The sequence below is a fragment of the Pezoporus occidentalis genome, unplaced genomic scaffold, assembly GCF_034315485.1.
Source record: "Pezoporus occidentalis ecotype Australia unplaced genomic scaffold, CSIRO_AGI_Poc_V1 ctg132, whole genome shotgun sequence".
Lineage (NCBI taxonomy): Eukaryota > Metazoa > Chordata > Aves > Psittaciformes > Psittacidae > Pezoporus > Pezoporus occidentalis.
In genome coordinates this window covers 144,777-172,333 of record NW_026913126.1, presented here as the reverse complement: position 1 = coordinate 172,333, position 27,557 = coordinate 144,777, and the positions used below count along the sequence as shown (strand labels likewise).

At 42.5% G+C, this 27,557-nt stretch overlaps 2 protein-coding genes across 6 annotated transcripts in view; one reads left to right on the top strand and one right to left on the bottom strand.

The window, feature by feature from the left end:
- INVS (inversin) overlaps positions 1–12,866 on the bottom strand; it is an 86,323-nt gene extending 73,457 nt beyond the window's left edge. For all 3 annotated transcript variants that reach the window (XM_062608928.1, XM_062608929.1, XM_062608930.1), the window contains exons 1-4: positions 12,753–12,866; positions 12,591–12,719; positions 7,393–7,559; positions 2,730–2,896 (exon numbers count right to left, since the gene is read on the bottom strand). In XM_062608928.1, the coding sequence (XP_062464912.1) occupies positions 2,730–2,896; positions 7,393–7,498 (273 nt within the window). In that variant the 5' untranslated portion in view covers positions 7,499–7,559; positions 12,591–12,719; positions 12,753–12,866. The remainder of the gene's footprint in view (positions 1–2,729; positions 2,897–7,392; positions 7,560–12,590; positions 12,720–12,752) is intronic.
- An 11-nt stretch (positions 12,867–12,877) lies between these two features.
- ERP44 (endoplasmic reticulum protein 44) overlaps positions 12,878–27,557 on the top strand; it is a 54,933-nt gene continuing 40,253 nt past the window's right edge. The window contains exon 1 of one of the 3 annotated variants that reach the window (XM_062608936.1): positions 12,878–13,011. In XM_062608936.1, coding sequence (XP_062464920.1) covers positions 12,955–13,011 — 57 coding nt within the window. In that variant the 5' untranslated portion in view covers positions 12,878–12,954. Of the gene's footprint in view, positions 13,012–13,534; positions 13,682–27,557 lie in introns of those variants that run through there. The other 2 variants (XM_062608937.1, XM_062608938.1) reach the window with 2 other exon arrangements.

The window sequence follows — 27,557 nt, the reverse complement described above, 5'->3', positions numbered from 1 at the left end:
TGTGCCTTCTGCCCTTGAGCATCTTCAGGCTGCGTTCACTAGAGAGAATCCTTTGTTCAGGAAAGTAAACAAAGTTGTTTACACAAAACAAAAGTTGTTGCCTGTGGCTCAATTAAATAGAAACAATAGTCTTGGGTATAAAAAAAAAAAAAAAAAATCACCTTTTCTGGCTGGGCAGCCAGCATTCCTGTTTCCTACCTTGGTTTGTTCATATTTTTCACATTGAGTCAAATTGTATGTTCACATGAAAGTATGACAGAATGAACGTAAAGTTCATTCACACTTCATGAACCTATAGGCACAGAATTATTATTACTCAGTATGAGCTCTCACATAAGGGGAAACGTCACAAAAGGTTAGCAGCCCAGGGAATAAAGAACAGCAGTTCTCACCACAGTCTCTGAAAGGCTCCATGATTTATTTTCATTATGTAGACTGAGAAACAAAGTTAGAAGCAGAAGCATATTTGCTCTTTCATTTGCTCAGTTCAAACAATGCCTTATGAATGATTTGAGAGACTATAGCTCCAGGAACTACATCCTGAAAAAAGTACTGAGGGAAAAACTGTATACGCTTGCTCCCAGGCAAGTTTTATTCAGGAGCGTTTAATACAAACATCTTTTACTAGGACAAAAAGGGGAAAATAACATTCTGTTTTTGGGACTGTTGGACTACCTTAATTGTACTCATTAGGTAAGACTTGGGAACAAGCTTTCATAAGTGAACTTAAAGACTACCTTCTGTTTCTAATATTTTGCCATGTCTTATGCTTTCCAGAGATTGTCTTTTCTTACCTCTTACTTTACACTTACGTTTACTGGTGAGTATACAGGAAAAACCATTTTAAAAGAAAAATTACAATTACAATTACAAAAATATTACAATTAAAGATTGTTAAAATATACCCATCTACTTTCCACAGAATCCCTAACTGCATCCTGGATGTGCTGTTATTTATCAAGAACTGTGTCAGCAAAGAATTAATATAAGCACAGAATATTTAATGCTTCCCACTGGGGAATATTAATCTTCCTAAAGCCAAAAATAATATTCTCCTGATCGTTGAGCAACCTGATAGATTATTTTAAGTGTATATTATTAGCATCCAACAATGCTAATTGAATTTTTTCTTCTGTCCCTATTAACACAAGAGGCTATGCTCAGGGTATTCATAGAGACTGTTACTTCCCCAGAGGAAAAAGACTGCTAGTAAGTGAGCATCCTCTGTGAGAAACTCCGAAAGAGGCAGGCCTATATTTTTCCTTATATAAAACTGGAATGACTTAATAAAAAAAAAAAACAAAACCCATATACATATATAACCCATATTACCAACCCATATACAGGTAATTTGGGTATGTAGAAACATATCTGTTCATAAGTATGATATGTGGGTGTTTAAGCAAGTTGCAGCTTAAGGCTAGAAGCAATTGCTACCAGAATGCTTACAAGTGAAAATGTCTGTAGTTAAACTGCAATCCTAGTATTTCTATCTGTCTCCACAGCATGGTCATTTCACAATAATTTAAGTTTTACCAACTTACATGATTCGTATACACACAGGAATATAATTCTGCAGTGTGAAGTCACTGGCAAATTATGTTAATGATTTTACTTCTGTTGCAATCAGTCACTGTTTCAGTTCCCAGTGAATCATATCTGTGTTCATGGAGTCACAACTTGCCTCTGAAACTCTTATGGCAACATTTACAGGTGCATTCCTGAAGTAATTTGTATCATTTTCTGGTGGGTTTGGGCTTTTGTGGTCTTCTTGTTTAACTGTTTAAATTTTTCTGAAGTTAATGGCTTGACCTGATGATCAGAAGGCTGGAGCACCTCTCCTTATGAAGGCTGACAGAGTTTTGGGCTTGTTCAGCCTGGAGAAGGCTCCAGGGAGACCTTATAGCAGCCTTCCAGTACCTAAAGGGGGCCTATAAGAACACTGGAGAGGAACTTTTCATAAGAACATGTAGTGACATGACAAGGGGAAATGGTTTTAAGCTGATAGAGGGGAGATTTAGATTACACATTAGGAAGAAATTCTTTATTGTGGGGGTGGTGGAACACTGGCACAGCTTGCCCAGAGACGTTGTGGATGCCCCATCCATGGAAGCGTTCATGACCAGGCTGGACGGGGTCTAATTGAAGGCGTCCCTGCCCATGGCAGGGAGTTGAAACTGGATGGTGTTTAAGATCCCTTCCAAACCAAACCAGTCTATGATTCTGTGACCTCTCCTTTTTTAAGGAGTGTACACCCTTTCAAAATTTCTTGGGAGACCTTTCCGTTTAACGAGAGAGACCAAAACATTCTGCCTTTAATAGTGGAACAGAAGATAAACCCGAGAAGAAAAAAAATAACTTCTACATGGCCTTCTGCCTACAATGACTGAAACATCTCCCTGTCTTCCTGTGTCATGCAAGGGGAGGGGGTACAGAATTTTGGGTTTTAAGATTTTATTTCTCATTATCCTACACTGATTTGATTGGAGGTAAGTTAAACTATTTCCCCAAGGCAAGTTTGTTTTTTTCATGGTGGTAACTGGTGAGCGATCTCCCTCCTTATCTTGACCAACAAGCTTTTTGTCCTATTTTCTCTCCCCATCAAGATGAGGAAGGGAGAGATAGAGGAGCTTTGGTGGGCACCTGCATCCAGACAGGGGCAAACCACATCATACTTGTTGTGAATGCAACAAGTTTATACAACAGCTGAGCACTTGTAATGTAATTACCTTTTGAGCAGCAAGATGGAGAGCGGTTCTTCTGCTACGATCAGCTCTATTAACATCAGCTCCAGCCTTCAGCAGTGCCTCTGCACAGTCCAGCCTGTCAGCCAATACACAGTACATAAGCGGAGTTCTTCCAAACTGGTCTTCTTTATCTTTCAGCTCAGAGTTGCCTTTAAAAAAACAAAATCACACAAACCAGTTAAGTCTATGAGTATCTAACTAAAAGTAATACTTTTTTATTAAAAAGGTATCTTATTATAAATTAAAAGGTGTTGTGTACCATACCTGTCTACCTTACACAGGTAAGGTGATCAAAATAATGAAGTATAAGATAAAGTTACTACTTTTCAACCAGTTTTTACTGACTTTTACAGGACATTTCCAAATATATTTACAGAAAAAAAGTACATTCAGAAAACATGAGTTCCACAAATATTAGCACCAGTAACATTCTGCAGTGGCATAATTTATGTAATTTTAAAATAGTTATACAGATCACGGCTGCAAAGAATACTTTAAAAACCAGCAACAGCACATTACCAAAGAGTCCTTCTGAAACCTGTAAATACTGTAACTAAAACAAGCTTCGAAGCCTACTCACAGCAATGTTTGCTTAAAAAGCATAAACATGTCAATATTACATCAATACCATTATTTACTTCATAGTGCCTTGCAGTATGGAAACTACTGCAATACTTTCAGTTTTCTTGAATTGGTAAGGTTAGTAATGCAGCAATTAAGCTAAATAAGAAGTCTGAGGTCCTATTAAAAAAAATCAAAACATTGTATTCCTATTCACAGTCAAAAAACTTCTCCAAACAAAGCAGTATGCACCCTTCATTACAAAGTTTCTTATTTCTGTTATGTTACCACATAGAAACTAGCACCTACAAATTCATGGGTATCCACTGACTACACATCCCGACTAAATCTATCTCCCACGTAGCAGTGTTGTCTGCAATTACTCAAGAAACATTGAATTTTAACAGGTAAGGTTTTTTTTGAGTTTGTTTTTTTTTGGTTTTTTTTTCTTTTTTTTGTGGTTTTTTTTTTTTTTTAATATTCCCCTGTCTGCATGTTTGTTGTTGCTTCAAAAGATCTCCAGCAGAAGCATGCTTCTCCTTTACAAACACAATCTTCACTCTCCCCCAGCATATAGCATAGTTATCTAAATATCTAGTAATTTTATTCTTTACTATAAGTCCTATTGATTCACCCAGCAGAAGAGTCAAGCAGATTAAATGTGAATCAAGGGGAATATCAAGAACCAAAGTTCATTCCCTACCAACCAAGTCTCTCACAAAAAACACTGTATATCAGGACACTGCGAGTTAGAGCAAGCATTTGCTTGCTCACTCCATCTCAGAGTTCCTTTAAAACTGTTGAATGAACAGCACATTGTTCTCATGATTCATTCTGCAACACCTTCCCTTACTTAGAAATTATGATTTGCATTGAGAAAAAGCTTTCTGCTCTGTAACAAACAGCTCAGAAACCTTTGTGAACTCTCCTGTGAATACAAATATAGAAGAATTCTTTTTGTTCTTCACCCATGGCCTTGTCTTCCTTGACTGCCCCTCCACCTTGACAACCCACAAGCTTTCTAGCTAATTTTTATGCCACTAGAAAATTACTTCTAACCTGCATCCACCTTCCTCAGGCTGTTTTTTCAATAACATCTTTTTGCTTTTTAATATCCACCTGCACACTATCCTAAACTATTTCTTTTGTTAAGTGCTTTTGTATTTGCTTCACACTTCATGCAAGGAGTTTACTCTTTAGACTCATCTTTAGATTTTTTGATCTTAATGTCCTTCACCATTTTCAGAGTACAGCTGGCTGCTGTTGCTTATTATGTATACTCTGGTCAAGAGTTAGGAAATCTCATTTAGTAACACTAATTCGGGTACTACACACAGCAGTCAAAGAGCAACTCAAAGGCTGCTTCTGTTCTGGATTCATTGGAATTTTCATTGCCAGCCCATTAATGATTTCTAACAATTTACTTTCAGGATCATGTCCTCAACAGCCATTCACCCAAAGCATATAAAAGTAAACTTCATGAAAACTGTTTCCTGTCAATTCAGACTCTGATCTCCCTTAGCATGTCATGCACACCACCATCTGGTCAGATGGACAGTAATAAAATGTTACTACTGTAAGTTCTTATCTAGACCTGTAAATGTCTAGATTTATATAAAAATACATATTTACATAAAAAATACATATTAATGCAAAAATACTTTTTTTTTATGTTGTTGGGGTTTTGGTTTGGTTCTTTTTTTTTGGGGCGGGGGGGGATTGTTGATGTTTAAGCTTGATTTATATGGCCATTTCTTAATCTTATTTGTATTCAAGATTTGTTTTCTCCTTTGGTTTTTAGATGTGTATCAATACCCCCAATTACATTGCTTCCACAGATATCAGAATAGGAAGCATACAGAAACAAACATTGTCCACACTGACACTTTCCCCTCCACAAATCTTACATTCTCATCATATGATCAACAGCATCATTTAAAACATGACATCCTAGTTTTACTAATTTTTTTAAGACTTCCATGTACGTAGAAAAACATGTATGCTTGTTTTGGATTTCTATGCAACTTCAACTTGTATGACAAGTTGTAATATTTACTAAGTGCATTAAAAAGCAGTATATAGAAAATTGTAACTTTTAAAATTATTTGCATGGCCATTAGGTAATAATTCAAAATGTAACTTAAGAGTTGAACAAGGGAGTACGATTTTTTTTTATTTTCCTAACTTGTAAAAACGTTTGCTAGACTTTCAGAATATTAAAATTTCAATGCAAACTGGATGCAGTTTCAAGATCAGTCTTTCTTCTACTATTAGAAAAAGTAGTTAAAAGGTTATATATATAGTGAAGCCATCAATGTTTTACATTTCAACCTAACAATAAATGCTTTGTTCTAAAACAATGTGATACAGTACCACACAACTCATGCAATGCAAACAATTAGCACACTTTTGTCAGAGCACTGGTTATACAATAAGCACTTTACATATATCTTACTCTATGGTATTTAACCCATAGGCTGTACAGAAAGTCCTGTAATTAAGCATCAGCAGTGGTTATCATTCAGAGATACTTTGTTCCAAAGCCCTCTTTCTCTATATAAATTTTCTATTTACCTTTGATTCTGTCTATTTCTGCTCTTATTAGCACAGGATGTCAGAAGTAACACAGTACCCAGAACACACTGTATTATTTGAAACACCTGCTCCTTTAAAATCACAGGCTTTTGGGCAGCAGATTGCATATGCATCCATACTCATGAATTATATGCAAATACAATGTATATGTTTGTCTAAAATCACACAGGCTCCATCCAGCTACAGATGGGAAACGAAACAATCACCAAACACGAGCACCAAACAGATTAGAGGGGCTGCTCTAAGAGACTGTTTAACCAGCCTCTATACCCCTCTCCTACAATAATATCTGAGTAGGGAAAACTCAAAGAGGAAGTAACAACAGATTTAGAGGTAGAAGGCCCTCCCTGAAAGAATGAGAAAGTGGGACTTTATGTTACTGCATATATCTCTAGATACATAATCAAGATGCAGAGCTTGGACTTGTGCTAGAATAACACACACATAAAGCTGAAGTACTGTCCTGAATTCGACATAAAGCTGAATGAAGTACTATCCTGAATTTGATGATGCTGCTAAGTGCAGTCATGAAGTTCAGTGAGTAACACCAATTGCTCAATTTACTTCTGGCATGAAGTCCTACTTTCAACAGTGCCTGGTAAACAGCTAAAAATATTACTCTGATGCATTCTTCTTCTGCTAGGCAATGATTTTTTTGGTCCTGCTCTGGCAAAAGTAAAGTCTGTCTCATATCCTGTCAAAACTTGACAAAGCAGAAAAGCCAAATGCTGTTATTATAGCAAAGGCTGCAAGGATTATGCAGTTTTCTTTCTCAGGTAAAAATGCAGCATTTTTATATTGTTGCTGCATGATACCACTAAAAGAATAGTGATCTCCTTATCTGGTTCTAATGGCTGTTTTGTGGTGTATTTGACAAGATATACCAGTACACATAAGTATTTGTTCCTTTGTGTTTTCAAAATACATCTTTTGGCTGTGAAATTAACAAATACACACTACACAGTGATGAGACTTCATTAACCATAATAAATGATCTGTAAAATAAGTTTATACAAAAGCAATTCCAAACCCAAGGGTTTGCAGGCAAAATATTTCAGCCCAAAGCACTTCTCCAGAAATTCCCTGAAACAGGAGTGCTGAACAACTCTTCTGGTTGTCATCACTTACCAACTCTCCATTTTATTCCATGCAGAAGCACGAATCAAAAGCAATGGGTAATAAAAAGTAAGAAAAATCAGCCATATTTTCAGGACTACGTTTATTCTAGAAATACATAATCAAAAAATGAAAACATATTTTAAAGATGTATCATGGCTAACCCATGCAGCTGCTCACTTTCTCTCTCTGCTGCACCAGTGTGATGGGGAGGAGAACTGGAAAAGGGTAAAACCCACAGCACTGCACCAGCTACTAGGAAGAAAATCAACTCTATCCCACCCAAAACCAAGACAAGATCAGAGCAGGAAGTCAAAACCAAAATGCTTCAGTTCTGAAGGAATCCAAACACATGTATAATAAAAACATTTACCTGCTATTAGCTTTTGGAGGGCATTCTTATCTCCATTAACAGCAGCAGCATGCACTTCAGATGCTAACGAGGAGCCACTGAAGAGGCAGTTTGCTGAAATATTCATACTCTTTCAAGGTGTTACCACAGGTCAGATCTGCACCACCATTTTTTACAGGAATTCAGTCCTAAAAAAAAAAAAAACAAAACAGCAAAATAGAATACTTTTTTTTTTGTATGTGTGACTTTTAATTGCCCTTTTTTGGGGACTTTTGACAGTTCTGTTCCAACCCCTTTGGGACAGAAAGAAAACTCCACTGGTTATTCAAGATGTGGGTAAAACATGGATTTATACAGTGGTATAATGGCATTCTCATTTCTTTCCTAAATCATGTCTACCACTGAAGTTGCCTTCCTAGCCTGTTCTGAAACAGAACTGCTACCTTTGCTGAGCTGCCTCATGATCTTCATAATGATCATCAGCTCAGGGCCACACACTAATTTAGAAATGAAAAAGGCCTGCACACCTGAAAACTTGTTCATTTTCTCCAAAAGTATCAAATACTTAAAACTTCAACTTTCAACTCTCCTTATACTTCATATTTGGAACGGAAAACAATCTGAGGTAAGCAAACAATAATTGCATACACCAGATAAAAAAAACAAAACAAAAAACAGGCGGTATCACTGAGGCTGTGTACTTAATTCTGGGGATGTTTCACCTAGTCTTCTGTTCAATGTTAATTTAAATATACTCGTTTTGTTGTATCCCACATTTATATCATGGCACATTTGGAAATCAGCAAGAGGAAGCTATTTTGCTTCAATTGCTATTGTCAACCATCTTTGCTTTATCTGTTCTATAAATCTCATATATCACTACAGCCATCTGTTGTTATTAAGATAACTGCAGATGCAGTTATATCAACGTTGGGGGAAAATGTTTTTAAAATACCAAAAAGAATTCACTTTTATGTAAAAGAAAGTGTAAATTTCTACAGCAGATATTTAAGCATCAAGTAATAAAAGCAAAGGCCTTTACCTGCAAACAATAATAACAAAAAAATCAAATACAATTTAATACTTTAATATAGTTGTAGACTCTTCTTCATAAGTTCCAAACTTCCTTACAGAGCTGATAAGAAAATCAATCAGGACACTTCATGGTTAATCTAATCACTCACTCAAAGAACATCTGCACAATCATGGTATCAGTCCATATCATGGAATAAACACAAATATGGAATACACACATCCCTGGAATAAACACAAATAGAGAACCATGTGGCTGTGCAAACCTGCTCAACACCACATCAATATACTGCATTCACTCTGCAAGGAACACTCAGGTATATCTCAGACACTGGCTAAAGTATACCACATGGTAACAACGGACAAAGCTTTTAACACACTCGTGTCTAAATAACTGCCTTTTCATCTTGTCCTCAGACAGCCAAGTGCACCCTGTGCCACTTTTTCCAACGTTTAAATACATCACTGAACACTCCTTCTCTGAACTCTGTCCAGTTAAGCTTTCATGAGCCATGAAAGCAGGTCCACTGTGTTTTAAGAAATATACCTTACCTTCCAACCTCTCTCCCCTACACAAACTAGTAATGGTGTGACTAGAAAGGCATGAGATGCTAGTTGCTTTAAGTAAAAAAACTAGAATTCCTCACTACTGGAACGTTTCCTTGCTTGTGTTTACAGATCTCCCTTTGCTGTCTCTGAGTTACTTCAGAACCAGGAGTAACTATGGTATTGCCTAACTTTATCACACCTCAGAGAACACGTGTTATGGAAACATGCAATGGCTCACTACATTTTCACAAAGCAAGCAATTTCCCTAAACCGAACTTTTGTTCCAGACACCCCTATAACATTATTTCTGAAATTATCCTAGTCACCCAACAAACAACTTGCCAACACCAAGCATGTATGGCATCTCCACCTGTCTGAAGTGACCAGTTATTAGAGCACAACAGATAGTTGATTCTACACCAGCACTGGTGTACTCCGTGCTTGCACAAAAGCATGAGGGCAAGCTCCTCACATAACTTTATGAAAGTATTTTCTCCTCTTTAATCATTTAATCTTTAATCTCCTCTGGAATCATTTCTGGTCATCTGAAACCTATGGAACAATGCGATCCTACCCCACCACTCTCCTCCTCTTCATGAGCCTCAGAATAGTATGAAAACTATGACGTTCAACCTCTCTTGGAAGCCATAAATACCTCCATCCTTAGTGAGTTTGGTGAACCTCTCTATGTTTCAGAAAAGCGATCGAACATTTTTTGACACACTTGTTTTACCACACAAGTATGTGATCCTTCCCATAATCTGAAATGTGTCATTAATGGATTCATGGCTTTGTTGACTTCCAAAAGCAGAGAAGAGAAAGGAGTTCAAAGAGCCTAATGTGATAAGAGGTTAACAACATTTCCATTCTTAGAGCCACATAAGGCATGGTGCCATCATACACCATGACAAATTACAGAACAGCTCAACTTGACTTGGTGCTTAAGAAAGCCAAAGAAACGCAGGTGCAGACGTGACAATGGAGGATGAACAGAGCTTACGCAAGCCCAGCAAGTCCAAAGACACTTTAAGACTTAAAGCATGAATGTTTTCATCTCAGCGTAACAGCCCTTCAAACATTCCAAGTGCTACCTATAATCATTGTTTTCTTTTAAGGAGAATAAAGAATATCCACATCATTCAAAACACTTGCATCATTCTCTGCTTCCCAAGTATCCTCTGCTACTCCAACAAAACTGCCTTTTTGACTTTTTTGGATGTATAACTGAGATGTTTCATTGAAAGCCAAACTTTTTCTCCGACCTAGCAGTATAGTTTATGACTTCTGTTACCTCCTCTACATTATACTGCATAAAAGCAGATGAGGCATTTCTAATTCAGGCAAATCTGGAGAAACCAAAAGGGGCAACATGAAACTGAGTGTCAGTTACAAGGAGTCACAGTTCTTCCCCCTACTTAACCATTAATTTTTTTCTGCTTAGTTACTCCTACAGCCATAGAAATTTGCCTCCTATATAAAGGAAACGACAATACTCAACTGGAATAAGAACAAGAGTAAAAAAAAAGAAGAGAAAAGGTCACAGAGATAGATCTATGATAGATCTATCATACAAATTATGAGTTTAACATGCATTTGGCATACAGGAGTACATCTTGTCTTTAACTTATTTAACTTCACCTTTCCCACAAAAGCTTCCTCTGGGTACAAGAAAGCCATTAGGACTCTACATTATTGAGTGGAATATTTCACTTACTGCAATTTTGAGATACTGATTTTATTCCACAAAATTATCACTGATATCTTTTGCTACGTTTTTTTGTACATTTTACCCTTCTGCAAACAAACTAGAATATAAACCATCCAGGGGCAGCAGCATAAAATTCAGCAAATACTGAAAAACTTAGTAAAGCACCAGAAGCATCCCAACTACAGCAACAATTACATAAAACTGACTGCTTACAGAAGAGAATTAATAACAAAAGATGTTCGTAATTTCCAGATGAAAACAAGAACCACATCCACACAGTGTCAGTAATCACATAGTGAGAGAAGCAACCAATTGCTTCTACAGCAATTCTCAGGACAGTATCATAACTCATTTGAAAGAGCTAATTCTGCAGCAGGGACATTCTGAAATATTATGAGGCACTCTAAAAGTAAAATACGTAACTTCCCTCAGATACTTCTCTCATGCATATGACAAGCAGATGAACTGGTATCTGGAAGACTTTTTTAATAAAGATTCTCATTATCAAAAAATGAGGCATTTATTCATAAGGGATGAAAAAAACAATAGATAACTAGAAGATCTGCTTATAAAAAGTGACATAAATGACATTATCTGCAATATGCACTGAATTATTGGAAGCAAGTAAATAATTCACTTTTTCTTCCTTAAGGTAACATAGAGAAGAAGATTAGCTTTGTCAAGTCACCTGAAATGAAGGGACAGCCATGAGTACACCAAGAGCTCTTTCAAGGCGTGTGAAATGTCATACTAAACTGTGATAAGTTTACTTTGCATTATATAGATAATCAGAATTACATCATTTTTCTATTCAGCAAAACTCGGTTGTTAAAATTTAAACAAGATCACTCTGTCAAATCTTACTGATACAATTTCCAAGTAAAGAATGACTGCTATGAAATAGTATTTTTCAATTGTGAATTAATTCAGAAGACAGGCTATTCTACAGATTGAAGAGCACAGGTTCTTAAGGTAGATACAAGCAGATCTGATAAAAGCTAAGGTCAAAATTCAGACTACAAAAAATTTACATGATTTGTGTATACACACACACATATATATACACTACATATAGTGGCGTTTTCAGCTCAAAACTGACAGGCCAAATGATTTTTGCAGTGTCACACATGAAGTCTGAGCCCATAAGGCTTTCTCTGACACCAAATTGAGTTTGACTTGCAAAAAGTTGATGTGAAGGATTTTTTAAATGGCGTTACGCCCCATTTCACCCCCTTCGCTTGTGTACATAGTGGAAACGTGAAGAACACACAGCGCGGCTTTCCATGATCCTTTTGAGACAGCTCTGAAACCTCTCAAAGGTGCGAAGTTTTATTGGAAGAGGAAACACTGAATTTTAGGCGTTCTTTCTTTTTAGTACTTAGAACTGAGGAAGTGACAAAGCGCACAAATCTGCTGAAGCGTCGAATATAAACTGAATGATGACGTTCCGTTTTAACCCTATTTTCCAGCTGGAACCTCCCTCTCCCCCAGCCGCTCTGCTCTCTTACTCAGGCTACGCTCCTCGCCTTACGCACAGAAAGCAGCTTTCATAACTCCTCGTCCTCCCCAGAGCCAGTGCCGTTCCCCCCAGCCCCGTCGGCTGACGGGCCAAGGCGAGACCCAAAGGCGCCAAACGAAACGCGAACAACTTTCCAAACCCGCCCGGGCCCCGCCGCCTCAGCAGCAAGGGCTGTCGAACGCTTCCCGCCACCGCTGTGAGGGCCGGCAGGGACACCTTCTTCTTCCTCCAGCGCGGGCTACGGGGACCAGTAACAAGCACCCAGCATCTGATCGAGAGCGGAAGAGGCTGCGGTGCCACAGGACACCCAGGCCATCAAGGAGGAAAGGGTTAACCCTGCCTCGCCTGAGCTGTGAGAGGAGCCGCCGCCTCCCTCTTTCCCTCCCCTCTCAGATGCGCTCCGTAACTCACCTCGACCCCACCCGCCTTCTCATCGCGCCGCCACCAGGTCCCACCCCTCAGAGGCCGGGCGGGGCCGGGCTGCATGCGCGGGCAGCCCCGGTGCGTTCTGGGATCGCTCCATCCCATCTCATCCCATCCCTTCCCCTCCCCTCCCATCCCGGGCGCCGTGACCGGACCAGGCGGTAGGCGGCTGGAACTACAGTTCCCGGCGTCCCCCGTGAGGCGCGGGAACCCGGAAGTGAGCAGTGGAGGCGGGCAGCTCGGGCCTCCGCGGTGGAACTTGGCCGGGTGTTTCCTGGCGACGGGGGAAGTGAGGAGTCGCCGTGGAGAGTGGGAGCCGCGTTTCTCCCCCCTCCCGGGCGCCCGATCTACCATGAGACCCGCCATCTTCCCGCTCCTGCCTGACCCTGGCTGCCTCCTCCTCCTCCTGGTGAGCTAACCGGCACCGCGTCGATTCCCCACTGCTCTCCCGCCCGGTTGTGCCGGTGGGAGCATCGGCCTGGGCTGGGCGGCCTGGGGGTGGCCGATGGACCGTGGGGCTCTTCCCCCCCCCAGCCGCCAGAGTTATCCTGCTCGCCCTGCTTGTGCGCACCGGGAACGTGTCTGGAACCGGGTTGTGGCCTTCGCCTCGCCGGGGGACGGGGCAGCTCCGCCAGCACCTGCTCGGCGGGGAACGGGGGGGATGGGGGAGGCGAGCGGCGGTTGCGGGAGCGGCCCCGGTTGGCGGAGCGCGGTGTTGTGGCTGAGGCTGATAGGCTGCGGACCCGGAACGGGCCGGCGGCGGGGTGGGGCCGGGCCTGACGCTCTGTGGGCCGAGGCTCAGGAGCCGGCTCGGGGCATTGGCCTGGCAGGCGATGGGGTCTCGCCTTGGTGCTTGCATGGTGGAGGCCAGTGTCGTGCTTCCCCTCTTCAGGAGCCAGAGAGGGGAAGCGAGGGGAGGGAGTGGGCCGGGAGAGCGCTGCCTGAACTGTGCCTCCCCGAAGTCCGCTTGTCGCCTGTGTTTCAGTGCCGCTGCCCTTAAATAGAGGGGAGCGGGCTCCCGTGGCCGAGCGAGGACGGGGCTGCCTATGCGTCCTTCCTGGGAGCACGCCTGCGGTGAGGTAACCCCAGCTCAGCTCGGCGGCAGGAGCTGGGAAAACTTCCCGAGCTGTCTTGCACAGGCGTCAGATTTATCTTTAGTTGTCAGGCTACAGCGCTACAGCTATTTTTTTTTTCTTTAGGCTGGCATTACATGCATGACTTAAGCCACCTTCTGGCCTTGCACGTACACAAATGCAATCACTGATGTTTGTGTTTTGTGGAGATAAGTTGTCTGTGTGGCACTTCATCTGTTTCTTTTTTAAACAGGCAGATTTAGTGATTCATACTTTTACAGAGTTGCATTGGGACAGTCTCAGCTTTTCATAGCTTAAGCGTCTTGCAGAGCTACAGGGGTCTTGTGTGAGTAAGTTTAATGGGATTTGGGATTAAGATGCTAATGAATTTAATCTATTTTAAATATATGGAAGAATAAAATTAGTGAGAACATAAATAATTGGAGATGAAGGTAGACAGAGCTTTGGAAATCCAAAGGGAAGTACATAGTAATATCGCTATTAATGAATGAAATAGTCAGAAATGTGAGAATTACTTAATAAACAGAACAAGTACTTGTTATCCCTTTAAAATGTGCACTTCTGCCTGGGTAAACTCTGGTTAAATTATTACAAACTTTCTGTAGTTTTAAGGTTAGTAAATATATGTGATTGGTAGAGTTTGAAAATAACACAAGTTTATGACTATTTATAGTGTGTTAGCTCACTGTATGAGAGACTAAAGTGAAGAACCTAGTATTTTCCAGCCAGATCTGTGTGTGCATTAAAACTCTGTTGCTGATGTACTAGGCTGGCTTTCACTTAGTACAGACTCCAATGAAAAAAATCAGAGCATACTCTTTTAAAATGCCATTTAAATGGGCAAGTACAAGTTTGAAAAAGTGGATGTGAGTTAGTGAAAGCATTTTTCTTTCTTCATGGTACAGTTGATCAATGCAAATTTAGTATGCATCAGTTCTATATTTGCCAGCTGAAAACCAGGAAATGGCTAACGTCTGAAGCTTCCCCATGTTTGAGTTGCTGTTTCTTTCTGTGTGAGTCGTTTAAACCTATTTCTAATGGGATTAAAAAGAGCCATATATATAAAACATTAAGAATACAGATCAGAGTTGTTTGTTTGTTTGGGGGCGTTTAATACAATGATGTATAATGTTATCTGTGTAGCTCTTCAGCTGTATCAGATGTGGCCCTGTGTTGTAAGGCGCCTAGTTGTATACTTGGATCAAATCAGTGAATCATTCCTTTTAGAGAATTTGTTAAGAGTTTTGGAAAAGTTGTCTTCAGCAGACTGGGAGGGGATCCTTTTTCTTTAAAACAGCTGAATACCTCCTACAAAGTCTGGTGTTTGATTCCTTGTGGCATTCAGATAATCTGGTGAAGTGTACCAAATAAGCTTTAAAATTCTGGTAACTTTTTCTTATTACCAACATCCATGAATGCTTAAGAGCAGCGTAACCTTTATCTAGTTGGTAAGGTTTAGGAGAGCCTTCTGCTTTTCATCCAAAGTATGTGCCATCTAGCAGAGACTCTTTGAGCACGGCAGTTGGCCTATTTCATGGATAAGTGAGCTTATTAGTGTTATTTTGGTGGTTCCCAAAACAGAATACAGTATGTAGGTGTGAAAATAGCTTACTAAGAAGGTCTTGCTTAGTAATAACTATGAAGCTAAAAAAATATTTTTGTTTTCAGACTTTTGGATAAGTATGTTTCTTTTCTACATGAGGACTTAAAGTGCTGCAAAAGGAAGAAAAGGTACAACATTATGCCAACATAAGTTATTTTGTCTAAAGAAGTTTAACAGTAGGAGCTGACTAAAATTTTAGAGGGCTTTGGGTTTTGCTTTAATACTTTTCTATCTGGTGTCACTGAGGATTGGAGACTGTAGCACAAAACATTACAGGGGTACCTAGCAGTCCCAGCACAACTCTTTTCCCTTCCAACTTTTCAAACTCATGTGCTAGCATTGTACTGGACTTCTGAAAGATGAAAAGGGGCTGGAGAGAGGATGAGGGAAGCACGGGCTGACATGATCCCTGCCTCTGCAACACTGGAACTGAGTGGAGGCTGTAGAGAATTGTGTACAGCTGATTGCAAGACTGGAGTAAGAGGTATGTAATAATGTTGTGTGTCACTTTGTACTTGTAGATTAAGATGTTTCTGCCCTGTCGGTATATTTCTTAATACTGGGTAGGACAGATCTTTAAGATGAATCCAAGACAGTAGAATAAATGCTGACAGGACAGTGAATAATCACATTCTCCTCTAAGGCAAGGTGTGGTTCTTTGGTTTTGCTCTAACCAGTCATTCTGTATGTTTGCCTCTACTTGCAGATGTGTATATTTTGCCTATAGAGGAAATTCCAGAACAAGATACTCTGTTGCACGTGCTACTTCTGCGTATGCTTGAAATACATTTAGAGAGACATTTTTCATAGTGCTCAGTGCTTCACTCTTAGGCTCATGTGCAGTGTTCCTAAGCAATAGACGTGTAGAGAGGAATCACCAACTGATAGCAAAGGAAAAAAAGGAGGAAATCCTCTGTGGGTGTTTTTTTCTTTTCTTTTTCTTTTCTTTTTCTCCTCAAACAACTGTAAAAGGAATTCCCGATTGTTGCACTTTGAGCTGTGGAGGTTTGTTAGGTTTCAAAAAGCCACTACTATAGCTTTTCCTTATGGCTTGTTTGAAAAGGTGTTGTGGGCACACTGAGAACACCTATTTCTTAATATATTTGGCAACACCTTTTGGAAGAGTATAGTTATCCTCTTGTATTCTGAGGATGTGAAATGTTGGAGTGTTTTCTGAGTCAAAGCTTAACTACTTATCTAATAAAGCAGTAGTTTCTCTTTTCTCTTTGCTTGGGGTTATTACTGAAGCCTGGTGTATGTTCAGTTTATGATTTGTTAGCCTACTGTTGATTGTATGCTCTTCCCTATAATGCAATTTATCATTGACAAGATAATATTTAGTGTTACAGTTGATCTTGCACTATTATGTTTAATATTTTTAGTGAAGCTTTCAAAATACTACATACGTAGTGATGTAATTGCAGCTTTTAGGAGTACTGACTTAGAAGAGGCAGTAGTCAATAAACTTTTGAATTCCCTATTAAACTCTTCATTGGGAAAATACTGTAGGATAATATTTTTTTTCTTTTTCTACTACCACTGCCTGTCATGTCTGGTTAATATGACACCAAGTACCCAAATAATGAAAGTAACATGAAATAAAATTTGTTTTATCTTAATTTTTAATGATGTAGTTAATAGTAAGTTGTCAAAGAGAAATTGAACTCTGTATATTTTATGTAGAGAGCATATTTGTGTGCATTTGCCTCTTTCTGTGTATGTATCAAGTTTTATAGCCTGGAATCCTGCTCAAAAGTTAAATCATCTGCATTTGAGCATTAGTCAGAGATTGTAGATACAGGCAAATTTTAGGCCACTGAACCTTATACAATGAAAGAGATTGCCTGTGAGAGTAGCATGGCATTTCAGAGTTGTCCGTTGTCTGTCATGACCTCTAAAGAGTGAAACAGTAGTTAACTGAGGATCTTTCTCTAGGCTGGGGGGTGAGGAGTGGGGGAAGCTTATACCATTGCTATGAAGAGTTGCATTCTTCTTGCTATGCCATGTGTTGGGCAAGTTTCTGTTTGGAGTGCTCAGGAGGGAAGAGAGGAGAAACTGTACTGATTCTTCAAACAGAAAACTTGGACAATGCTGAAAAATATGAGTTATTGACAGTAGGATATCAGAAATCTTGTTGCTGGCAGTTGAAGAATTCTGTGGTGACACACTCCTTGACTTTTCTTTTGACAGACTTGCTGTTCTCCTCCATAATCTGTTTTTGGCTTTTTTGGAAGGACAGCTTGCTTACGCAAAATGCTGGTCCTCATGCTGCTATCTTGGGAAAGCAGAACTACCACTGGTTGTTCTTATACATGCCCAAAAGTTATCCCTTGTGTTTTAATCACATTTCTTTTGAAAGACTTAAGGCTTATATGCTAATATTCAGGAGGAGCAATTGTTCCCATTGCAGGTTCTTATGTAAGCCTCACTTTTATAGTTTCCAGATACTTCCTTTGCTTGAAAGGAGGGAGTTCTCACATGAAAAGCAAGTGTACAAATGCACTGTGAATTTTATACCAAAGCTACTTCAAAAGCTCAAGAGAGTCTAGAGATATATTCAAGCATATATTTAATATATATTTTGAATATACATATTCAATATATATTTTGAATATACATATTCAATATATATTTTGAATATACATATTCAATATATATTTTGAATATACATATTCGATATATATTGAATATACATATTCAATATATATATTGAAGAGAGTCTATATAAATATATAGATATCAAGAGAGTCTAGAGATACATTCAAGTATATATTATATATATATGTATTTTTTCAAGTTCTTCAATAATGGAGTGGTTTTGGATGCATTAGTAATACCTCTCCTCCCTGCTATCCCATTTGAGAGAGGACTCTAGTGATTTAGAGGAGGAACCATAGTAACGTTTGGGAATGTAAGCAAAAGCAATATAGGGTATAGATGTCAGAACCTAAAGAATGTTTTCTGCCAGAACTCTAAACTCGAGACAGCTCCTCTGGGAAAGAGTAGAGTAGATGCATTGTAGAGGATTAGGAAGGGAACTGAGATCAGATTTCCTTCTGAGAGTTCTCTGTGCTTCTTTCCTCTCTATCTTTATTCATGAGAAGTATGCAAACCATTGCTAGAAGCATACGTAATATTCTTTTTCAAAATTTAGGTTGTTTGAGCATTTAATATTACTAACTCCTAAAAATGGTCATAACCAAAATTTTAGGGGTTTGATAAACTTTTTTCTTTTTCTTAATTTACTGGGTTTCAGGTATTTAATTTTTTTTTCTCTTGGGGGGGGGGGGCTGTTCTAATTTCATCCTGCCTGCTCAAGCTGGGTTTCTATAGTCCTACCAAGTATTTATGTGTGTATTTTCTAACCTCTACCTTCTGTGTGCTTTTTTTAAGCAAGAACTTATTAAGTGTCCTGGGTTCCGCAGTAGCAGTCATGTTTTTCCTTTGTGTTAACTGGTACAGTGCTGTGTTTTGACTTCCAGTTTGAGAACAGTGTTGGTGAAGCCGATGTTCTCGGTTGTTGCTAAGTGATGTTTACCCTGACCAAGGACTCTGTGAGGCTCATGCTCTGCCAGGGAGGAGGGGAGGCTGTGAGGAAGCAGAGACGGGGCGCCTGACCCGGGCTAGCCGGGGAGGTATTCCATACCACAGCACGTCATGCCCGGGGTGAGGGGTAACTGGGAGTGACCCGGAAGGACAGGGGTTTCCGGGTGGAGCTCGTTTCTCTTGGCCGGTGGTATCGTATTCTCTTCCCTTGTTATTTTCCCTTATCATTGTTGTAGCTGATAGTAGCGGTGGTGATTTGTTGCTGGACTGTTTTTGTCTCAACCCGTAGGAGTTGCACTCTCTCGATCCTCCTCCCCGTTCCTCCGGGAGCGGGGAAGGGGAGAGCCCCGGTGCGGGGAGGCAGGGGGGGAGACGGACACGGACCTTGATTGTTGTCAGCTCGGCACCACTCACTGGGAGTGAGTGAACAAGCTACCTGACTGGGTTTAAACCACGACAGTTCTTTTTGGCGCCCAACGTGGGGCACGAAGGGTTGAGATAACGACAGATCTAACCAGATTAATAGTCACTTGTCACAATGCTGATTTATTGGGTCTCAGAGTTGTTTTGCTTGATCTCACAGCTTCAGAATGTTGTAACTTACGTAGAGCCGGTATTTGCTGGGATAGTGTTTATCAAGTATGGGGCCTGGGCTAAGGTTCTTGTCTCACTGTGCTTTATGGCAATGGCTTGTAATACGGGCGGGCTCCAGCAGCAGGGCGGGACGGACGTGGCCGTGGACTTGTACCTGGCCGTCCGGCTGCTCTTCACCGGCCTGGCCCTCGCCCTACTCTCCATCTTCGTGAGGCCGCGGGGAGCCGAGGGGGAGCGGCCCCGGGAGCCGGCGGCTGCTGAAGCGGCCCGGGAGAGCGGCCCCGGGCACCAAGCGACGGCGGGAGCGGGGCCGGAGGCCGCGAGGGGACGGCTGCGGGTGGAGGAGGTCGGGGCGGTCGAGGAGCAGAAGGAGGCGGCTGCCGAGCAGCGGGAGAAGACGGCGGAGGAGCCGAGCCCCGCGGCCGAGCCGAGCCCCGCGGCCGTGCCCAGCCCCGCGACGGCCGAGAGCATTTCCCGGAAGCCGCCCGCCGAGCCCCAGGAGGATGCCGGAGACCACGCAGCATTTCCCAGCAAGGCAGAGGAGGAAGAGCTGGACTCAGGAAAAGAGAAGCTGGCGGTGGGAGAGCCGGCAAGCACAGCAGCTACACCAGCCCCAGTGACAAGTACAGCAGCTACACCAGCCCCAGTGACAAGTACAGCAGCTACACCAGCCCCAGTGACAAGCACAGTAGCTACACCACCCCCAGTAACAAGTACAGTTGCTACTCAAACCACAGTGATAATCACTGCAGCCAAACCAGAGGACCAATTCGTACCAATATCAGTTGCCCCTGTACGCAAGAGAACAAGCAAAAAGGAGGCAAAAAGGGTGAAGCGAGATGAAGAACCAATGAATTCACCACCCGGTCCAGAATCTGATCAGGAGTCATCATCACATGACGAAGAAGAAGAAGAAGAGGTAACTTCTCGACCTCGGACCTCAACCGAGCTGCGGAATATGCGAAAAGATTTTACCCGTCAACCAGGGGAGCACATCATCACCTGGTTACTCCGATGCTGGGACAATGGGGCTGATGGTCACGAACTAGAAGGTACAGAAGCCAAGCAGCTGGGATCACTTGCTAGAGAAGGGGGAATTGACAAAGCAATTGCAAGAGAGAAAAAGTCCCTCAGCCTTTGGAGGAGGCTCTTGGCAGCTGTGAAAGAAAGGTTTCCGTACAAGGACGATGTTACGAGTCGTTCGGCCAAGTGGAATACTATAGACAAAGGCATCCAGTCTCTGAGGGAATCGGCCATCGTAGAGATGATCTATCACATCAAGCCGAATAACGGGGATACACCTATAGATCCAGATGAAGTTGAATGTACACGACCCATGTGGCGAAAACTTACACGGAATGCACCGTCATCATATGCCCATTCATTGGCAACAGTAACCTGGAATGACATAGTACCACTAACAGTGGATGAAATGGTTCATAAACTCCGAGAGTTCGAAGACAATCTCACCCCTTCCATCATCTCAGCTGTGAAAAAACTGTCCCAGGACATCGAACAATTGAAGGACAATCTATCTGATTTATCCGGCTCCTCACGTGTACCAACACACGTCTCAGCTATTAACAAAAGGCGTCCTATTGTTCAAGAGAGGAGATACAGGAGGTATACGCCACGGGGTACCCTATGGTTTTACCTGCTGGATCACGGAGAAGACATGACAAAGTGGGATGGAAAACCTACTTCAGCTTTGGAGGAACGGGTGAGTGAACTGAAGAGGGGAGCAAGGGCCAAGACTGATCGTCCCATGAGAGCTACGGCTTCAGTCTCTGGTGATCAGTTTCCCAGATGGAGTGGAAGAGCTGATTTTACTCCAGCTCCTGTGATAAAGAAGAATAATCCCTTTCAACACGACTTAAGTGTCCAATGCTGTGACGACTGTTAGAGGGGCCCTGCCTCCAGCCAGGTGGAGGTAGGGGACAATCGGATTTACTGGACTGTGTGGATCAGATGGCCTGGCACATCAGTCCCACAGAAGTATAAGGCTCTAGTAGATACCGGTGCACAGTGTACCCTGATGCCATCAAGCTGTCAAGGGGTGGAACCCATCTATATTTCTGGAGTAACAGGAGGATCCCAAGAGTTGACTGTGCTGGAGGCTGAAATCAGCCTGACTGGGAGGGAATGGCAAAAGCACCCTATTGTGACTGGTCCAGAGGCTCCATGCATTCTCGGCATAGACTACCTCAAGAGAGGGTACTTCAAAGACCCAAAAGGGTACCGGTGGGCTTTTGGTATTGCTGCTTTGGAGACTGAGGAAATTGAGCAGCTGTCCACCTTGCCTGGTCTCTCAGAAGATCCCTCTGCTGTGGGGTTGCTGAAAGTTGAAGAACAACAAGTGCCAATTGCGACCACAACAGTGCACCGGCGGCAATATCGCACCAACCGAGACTCCCTGATTCCCATCCATCAGCTGATCCGTAGACTGGAGAGTCAGGGGGTGATCAGCAGGACCCGCTCACCCTTCAATAGCCCCATATGGCCAGTGCGAAAGTCTAATGGAGAATGGAGACTAACAGTAGACTATCGTGGCCTGAATGAAGTCACACCACCATTGAGTGCTGCCGTACCGGACATGCTAGAACTTCAGTATGAACTAGAGTCAAAGGCAGCCAAGTGGTATGCCACGATTGATATTGCCAATGCATTTTTCTCAATCCCTTTGGCAGCAGAGTGCAGGCCACAGTTTGCTTTTACTTGGAGGGGTGTCCAGTTCACTTGGAACCGACTGCCCCAGGGGTGGAAACACAGCCCTACCATCTGCCATGGACTGATCCAGACTGCACTGGAACAGGGGCAAGCTCCAGAACACCTGCAATACATTGATGACATTATTGTGTGGGGCGATACAGCGGAAGAAGTCTTTGAGAAAGGGAGGAAAATAATCCAAATCCTGCTGAAAGCCGGTTTTGCCATAAAACGGAGTAAGGTCAAGGGACCTGCACAGGAGATTCAATTTTTGGGAATAAAATGGCAAGATGGACGTAGACAGATCCCCACAGATGTGATCAACAAGATAACAGCAATGTCTCCGCCAACTAATAAGAAAGAAACGCAAGCTTTCTTGGGTGCAGTGGGGTTCTGGAGAATGCACATCCCAAATTACAGTTCGATTGTAAGCCCTCTCTATCATGTGACCCGGAAGAAGAATGATTTTAAATGGGGCCCTGAGCAGCAACAAGCCTTTGAGCAAATTAAACGCGAGATAGTTCATGCAGTAGCCCTTGGACCAGTCCGGACCGGACCAGATGTAAAAAATGTACTGTACACTGCAGCTGGGGAGAACGGTCCTACCTGGAGCCTCTGGCAGAAAGCTCCAGGGGAGACTCGAGGTCGACCCCTCGGCTTTTGGAGTCGGGGATATAAAGGATCTGAGGCCAGCTATACCCCAACTGAGAAAGAAATACTGGCAGCCTATGAAGGGGTTCGAGCTGCTTCGGAAGTGATTGGCACTGAAGCACAGCTCCTTCTGGCACCCCGGCTGCCCGTGCTGGGCTGGATGTTCAAAGGCAGGGTCTCCTCTACACATCATGCAACCGATGCTACATGGAGTAAATGGGCTGCACTAATTACACAACGAACTCGAATAGGAAATCCCAGTCGTCCAGGCATTCTAGAAGTCATCATGGACTGGCCAGAGGGCAAAGATTTCGGAATGTCACCAGAGGAGGAGGTGATGCGCGCTGAAGAGGCCCCACCATATAATAAACTGTCAGAAAGTGAAAAGCAGTATGCCTTGTTTACTGATGGCTCTTGCCGTATTGTGGGAAAACATCGGAGATGGAAGGCAGCTGTATGGAGTCCTGGACGACAAGTTGCAGAAACTGCTGACGGAGAGGGTGAATCGAGTCAGTTTGCCGAGGTGAAAGCCATCCAGCTGGCCCTGGACATTGCTGAACGAGAAAAGTGGCCAGTACTTTATCTCTATACTGACTCATGGATGGTGGCAAATGCCCTGTGGGGGTGGTTGAAGCAGTGGAAGCAGAGCAACTGGCAACGCAGAGGTAAACCCATCTGGGCTGCTGCACTGTGGAAAGATATTGCTGCCAGGGTGCAGAACCTGGTGGTGAAGGTACGTCATGTAGATGCCCATGTACCCAAGAGTCGGGCCACTGAGGAACACCAGAACAACCAACAAGTGGATAAAGCGGCTAAGATTGAAGTGGCTCAGATGGACTTAGATTGGCAACGTAAAGGTGAATTATTTTTGGCCCGGTGGGCCCATGACACTTCAGGCCATCAGGGCAGAGATGCAACATATAGATGGGCCCGTGACCGAGGGGTGGACTTAACAATGGACACTATTGCCCAGGTTATTCATGAGTGTGAAACATGTGCTGCAATTAAACAAGCCAAGCGGTTAAAGCCTCTTTGGTATGGAGGACGATGGTTGAAGTATAAATATGGGGAGGCCTGGCAGATTGACTATATCACACTGCCACCAACCCGCCAAGGCAAGCGCCATGTGCTTACCATGGTGGAAGCAACCACCGGGTGGCTGGAAACATACGCCGTGCCCCATGCCACTGCCCGGAACACCATCCTGGGCCTTGAGAAACAAATTTTGTGGCGACACGGCACCCCAGAGAGAATTGAGTCAGACAATGGGACTCATTTCCGGAATAACCTTATAGATATTTGGGCCAAAGAGCATGGCATTGAGTGGGTATATCACATCCCCTACCATGCACCAGCCTCTGGGAAAATCGAACGGTACAATGGACTGTTAAAAACTACACTGAGAGCGATGGGTGGGGGAACTTTCAAGCATTGGGATACACACTTACCAAAGGCCACCTGGTTGGTCAACACCAGAGGATCTGCCAACAGGGCTGGCCCAGCCCAGTCAGAACTGTTACATATTGTAGAGGGGGACAAAGTTCCCGTGGTGCATATGAAGAATTTGCTGGGAAAGACAGTCTGGGTAATTCCTGCTTCAGGTAAAGGCAAACCCACTCGTGGGATTGCTTTTGCTCAGGGACCTGGATATACTTGGTGGGTAATGCGGGAAGATGGGGAAGTCCGATGTATACCTCAAGGGGATTTGATTTTAGGGGAAAACAGCCAGTGAACTCAATTGTATGCTGTTGCCTGCTGTGTAATGCTTTTATAGCCCATCAACTAGATGTCTCCAGGTCACCAGCGACTGGCCCTGACTTCCCTCCAGCCATCATCCCAACAGAGAATGAACTTTGAACATCATGGACCGAATGGACTCGGCAGCATTATAGGGATTGGTCCATGCACTAAGAAAATGATTTTTCCTCTTGGTCTGTATGTATATGGATGTATATATGTGGGAGAGCGATGGTGTATTGAAAAATGTGGGATCTGAGCACGACGTGAATGGTATGGAATAAGGGGTGGATAATGTCCTGGGTTCCGCAGTAGCAGTCATGTTTTTCCTTTGTGTTAACTGGTACAGTGCTGTGTTTTGACTTCCAGTTTGAGAACAGTGTTGGTGAAGCCGATGTTCTCGGTTGTTGCTAAGTGATGTTTACCCTGACCAAGGACTCTGTGAGGCTCATGCTCTGCCAGGGAGGAGGGGAGGCTGTGAGGAAGCAGAGACGGGGCGCCTGACCCGGGCTAGCCGGGGAGGTATTCCATACCACAGCACGTCATGCCCGGGGTGAGGGGTAACTGGGAGTGACCCGGAAGGACAGGGGTTTCCGGGTGGAGCTCGTTTCTCTTGGCCGGTGGTATCGTATTCTCTTCCCTTGTTATTTTCCCTTATCATTGTTGTAGCTGATAGTAGCGGTGGTGATTTGTTGCTGGACTGTTTTTGTCTCAACCCGTAGGAGTTGCACTCTCTCGATCCTCCTCCCCGTTCCTCCGGGAGCGGGGAAGGGGAGAGCCCCGGTGCGGGGAGGCAGGGGGGGGAGACGGACACGGACCTTGATTGTTGTCAGCTCGGCACCACTCACTGGGAGTGAGTGAACAAGCTACCTGACTGGGTTTAAACCACGACATTAAGGAATTTTGTGTTAACCCATGCAGGTGTTCTGCCATGCCTGCTTCCTGCACGATGGAGCAGATTGGTTTTGTGCCTTGAAGATCAGTGGGTGCTCATGGGCCCTTTTGATTTTCAGAGCTATGTTCTATGAGTGAACTGATTTGTTATTAAGGCCTGAATGTGTTCAGTTCCTGCTGCCTTTTTTCAGGATTCTGCAAGATATGGTTTTCTATTAAATAAGTATTGTATAGATTATAGATGGAAGTTAAGTGTGAGCCCAAACCATTGGTAACCTGTATCTGAAAGTTAAATTAACAGTGGTGAGGAAATGAAACACTGGAGGTCCCAATGGCTTGTTTTCTGGAAGTCATGAGTAACCACATTTTATGTGTTGGGGTCTCCCAGCTGCTGCACTTTGGGATCAAAATTAAGGATGTGTTAACCCACGGGGAGACTCTGGGTGTATGGTTTGCTGCATTCAGTTTCAAGGGAGGGTACTTCTCCATGGCATCGATTTCTGAAATCACTGAAGCTTTGTAGCCTGAATGGTGTTCATGAAACAGGAACCTGAGCAGTAGGTAGAGCCCTACAAACAATAATAAATGACCTAGTTCGTTGGCATACTTCTTGCAAGCAGCGTGTCTCCTCTTGCCTGGCATCAGTGATTGTTGCCTATGTGTGTTTCATTGAGGTGCATCCAAAAAGAAAAATAGTCTGTAAGGATTTCAGGGTTTTTTGGGGTTTTGTTTTTATAGATTTGTGAAAAGTGGCGAGAAGAAAAGCAATTTAATCTCTGTTGTAAGATAATTGGCAGTAAAGCTTACATTTGTCTCCAAGTGGATTCGTGTGGCAATTGGGCATAAACATGGAGAGAACTTGTTCATTAGGAACTCTGCAAGGAAGTATTTTGAAAGGCAAGGAATAGGTGCCTGTTCCAATGGTCTTGAAAAGGAAAACAACAGCTGTGATAGTGTTTTTGCTGTTTGTCATAGCTGTCGTGATTATGAAGTGATGATATAATTAACTTTCTCAAAAGCTTCACAAAGGGAAAGCTTTTCAGTTATGTGTCTACATTTTAATCCCAAGAAGAGCTTTTCTGTCCTTTAGTCACTGTCTATCACTTCTGTCTCTTATAGTTTACTGAAATTCTTTCATAAATCTTGCTGGAAACACTTAGACCCTAAATTCTTTGCCAGTCATAAAAATTATGAATTTTCATAAATGTGTGTATGAAAATACTATTTTATCTTTTTTCTTTTCCCTGTTGAGTCAGTTCACTTGGGATTTTGGACAGAATGAAAGAAAAATTGGTTGCTTCACAAAGGTAATTAAGAGTCTGTGGTGCAGAGGGTGAACAATTAGGGGCTCTTTCCTACTAATGGTCCGTTAATTAGTGAAGGGAGCTCAGTTTCTGGCCCTCTCAGGAATTACCTTTGAATGACATTTCAAACTGCTTTGGTTAAGAATGTATAATTGCAGCAGGGGGGGAGAGGCTTTTTTGTTTTTCCTGTCAACATAGGACAGCAGACTTTGCTAAACCAGTCCAAATATGTACATATAATTAGTGTTGTGTAGCTAGCAAACGTTAGTTTAAAATAAGCAAATACGTAGCTGTGATAACTGTTATGGTTTAAGCTGAGGATTTTGGTTGCAGTAGTAAGCTGTGTTGAGATCAGTAAGCTAGTTAACTGCAGAGACAGTGTGTCTGATACTTGCTACCAGTACAAGCACTGCACCATGTGAGTGTGTTCCTATTATTTTTAGGACCAGTCTTGAGTACTTGAATATTTCTGTGGGAGTCAGCCTGAAGCTGGTTAATAGTCCTTGTGGGAGGTAAACCAGCGTTGGGTATCTATGTATCATGTTCTTTTGTGCATTTCAAAATATCTGTGGCATGTGTCCTGTCCTCTGCATTATTTACTCTTCTGCTGTCCAGAGTTATCCAGGATAAATTGACTGCATATGTGCAGGCCTTTAGCAGCTGTTTAGGGCACAAAGAAAATAGCTTTTGTAGAGTCTGAAATTAGCAACTCATTCTTCAAGCTGCATGCTGCTATGGTCCCGAAGGTGAATTTTTCTCTTCAGGCAGCATTGCTTTAATCAATGTTTTTTCTGTAGAGGATAGCCAATGGATTAATTGTAAATAT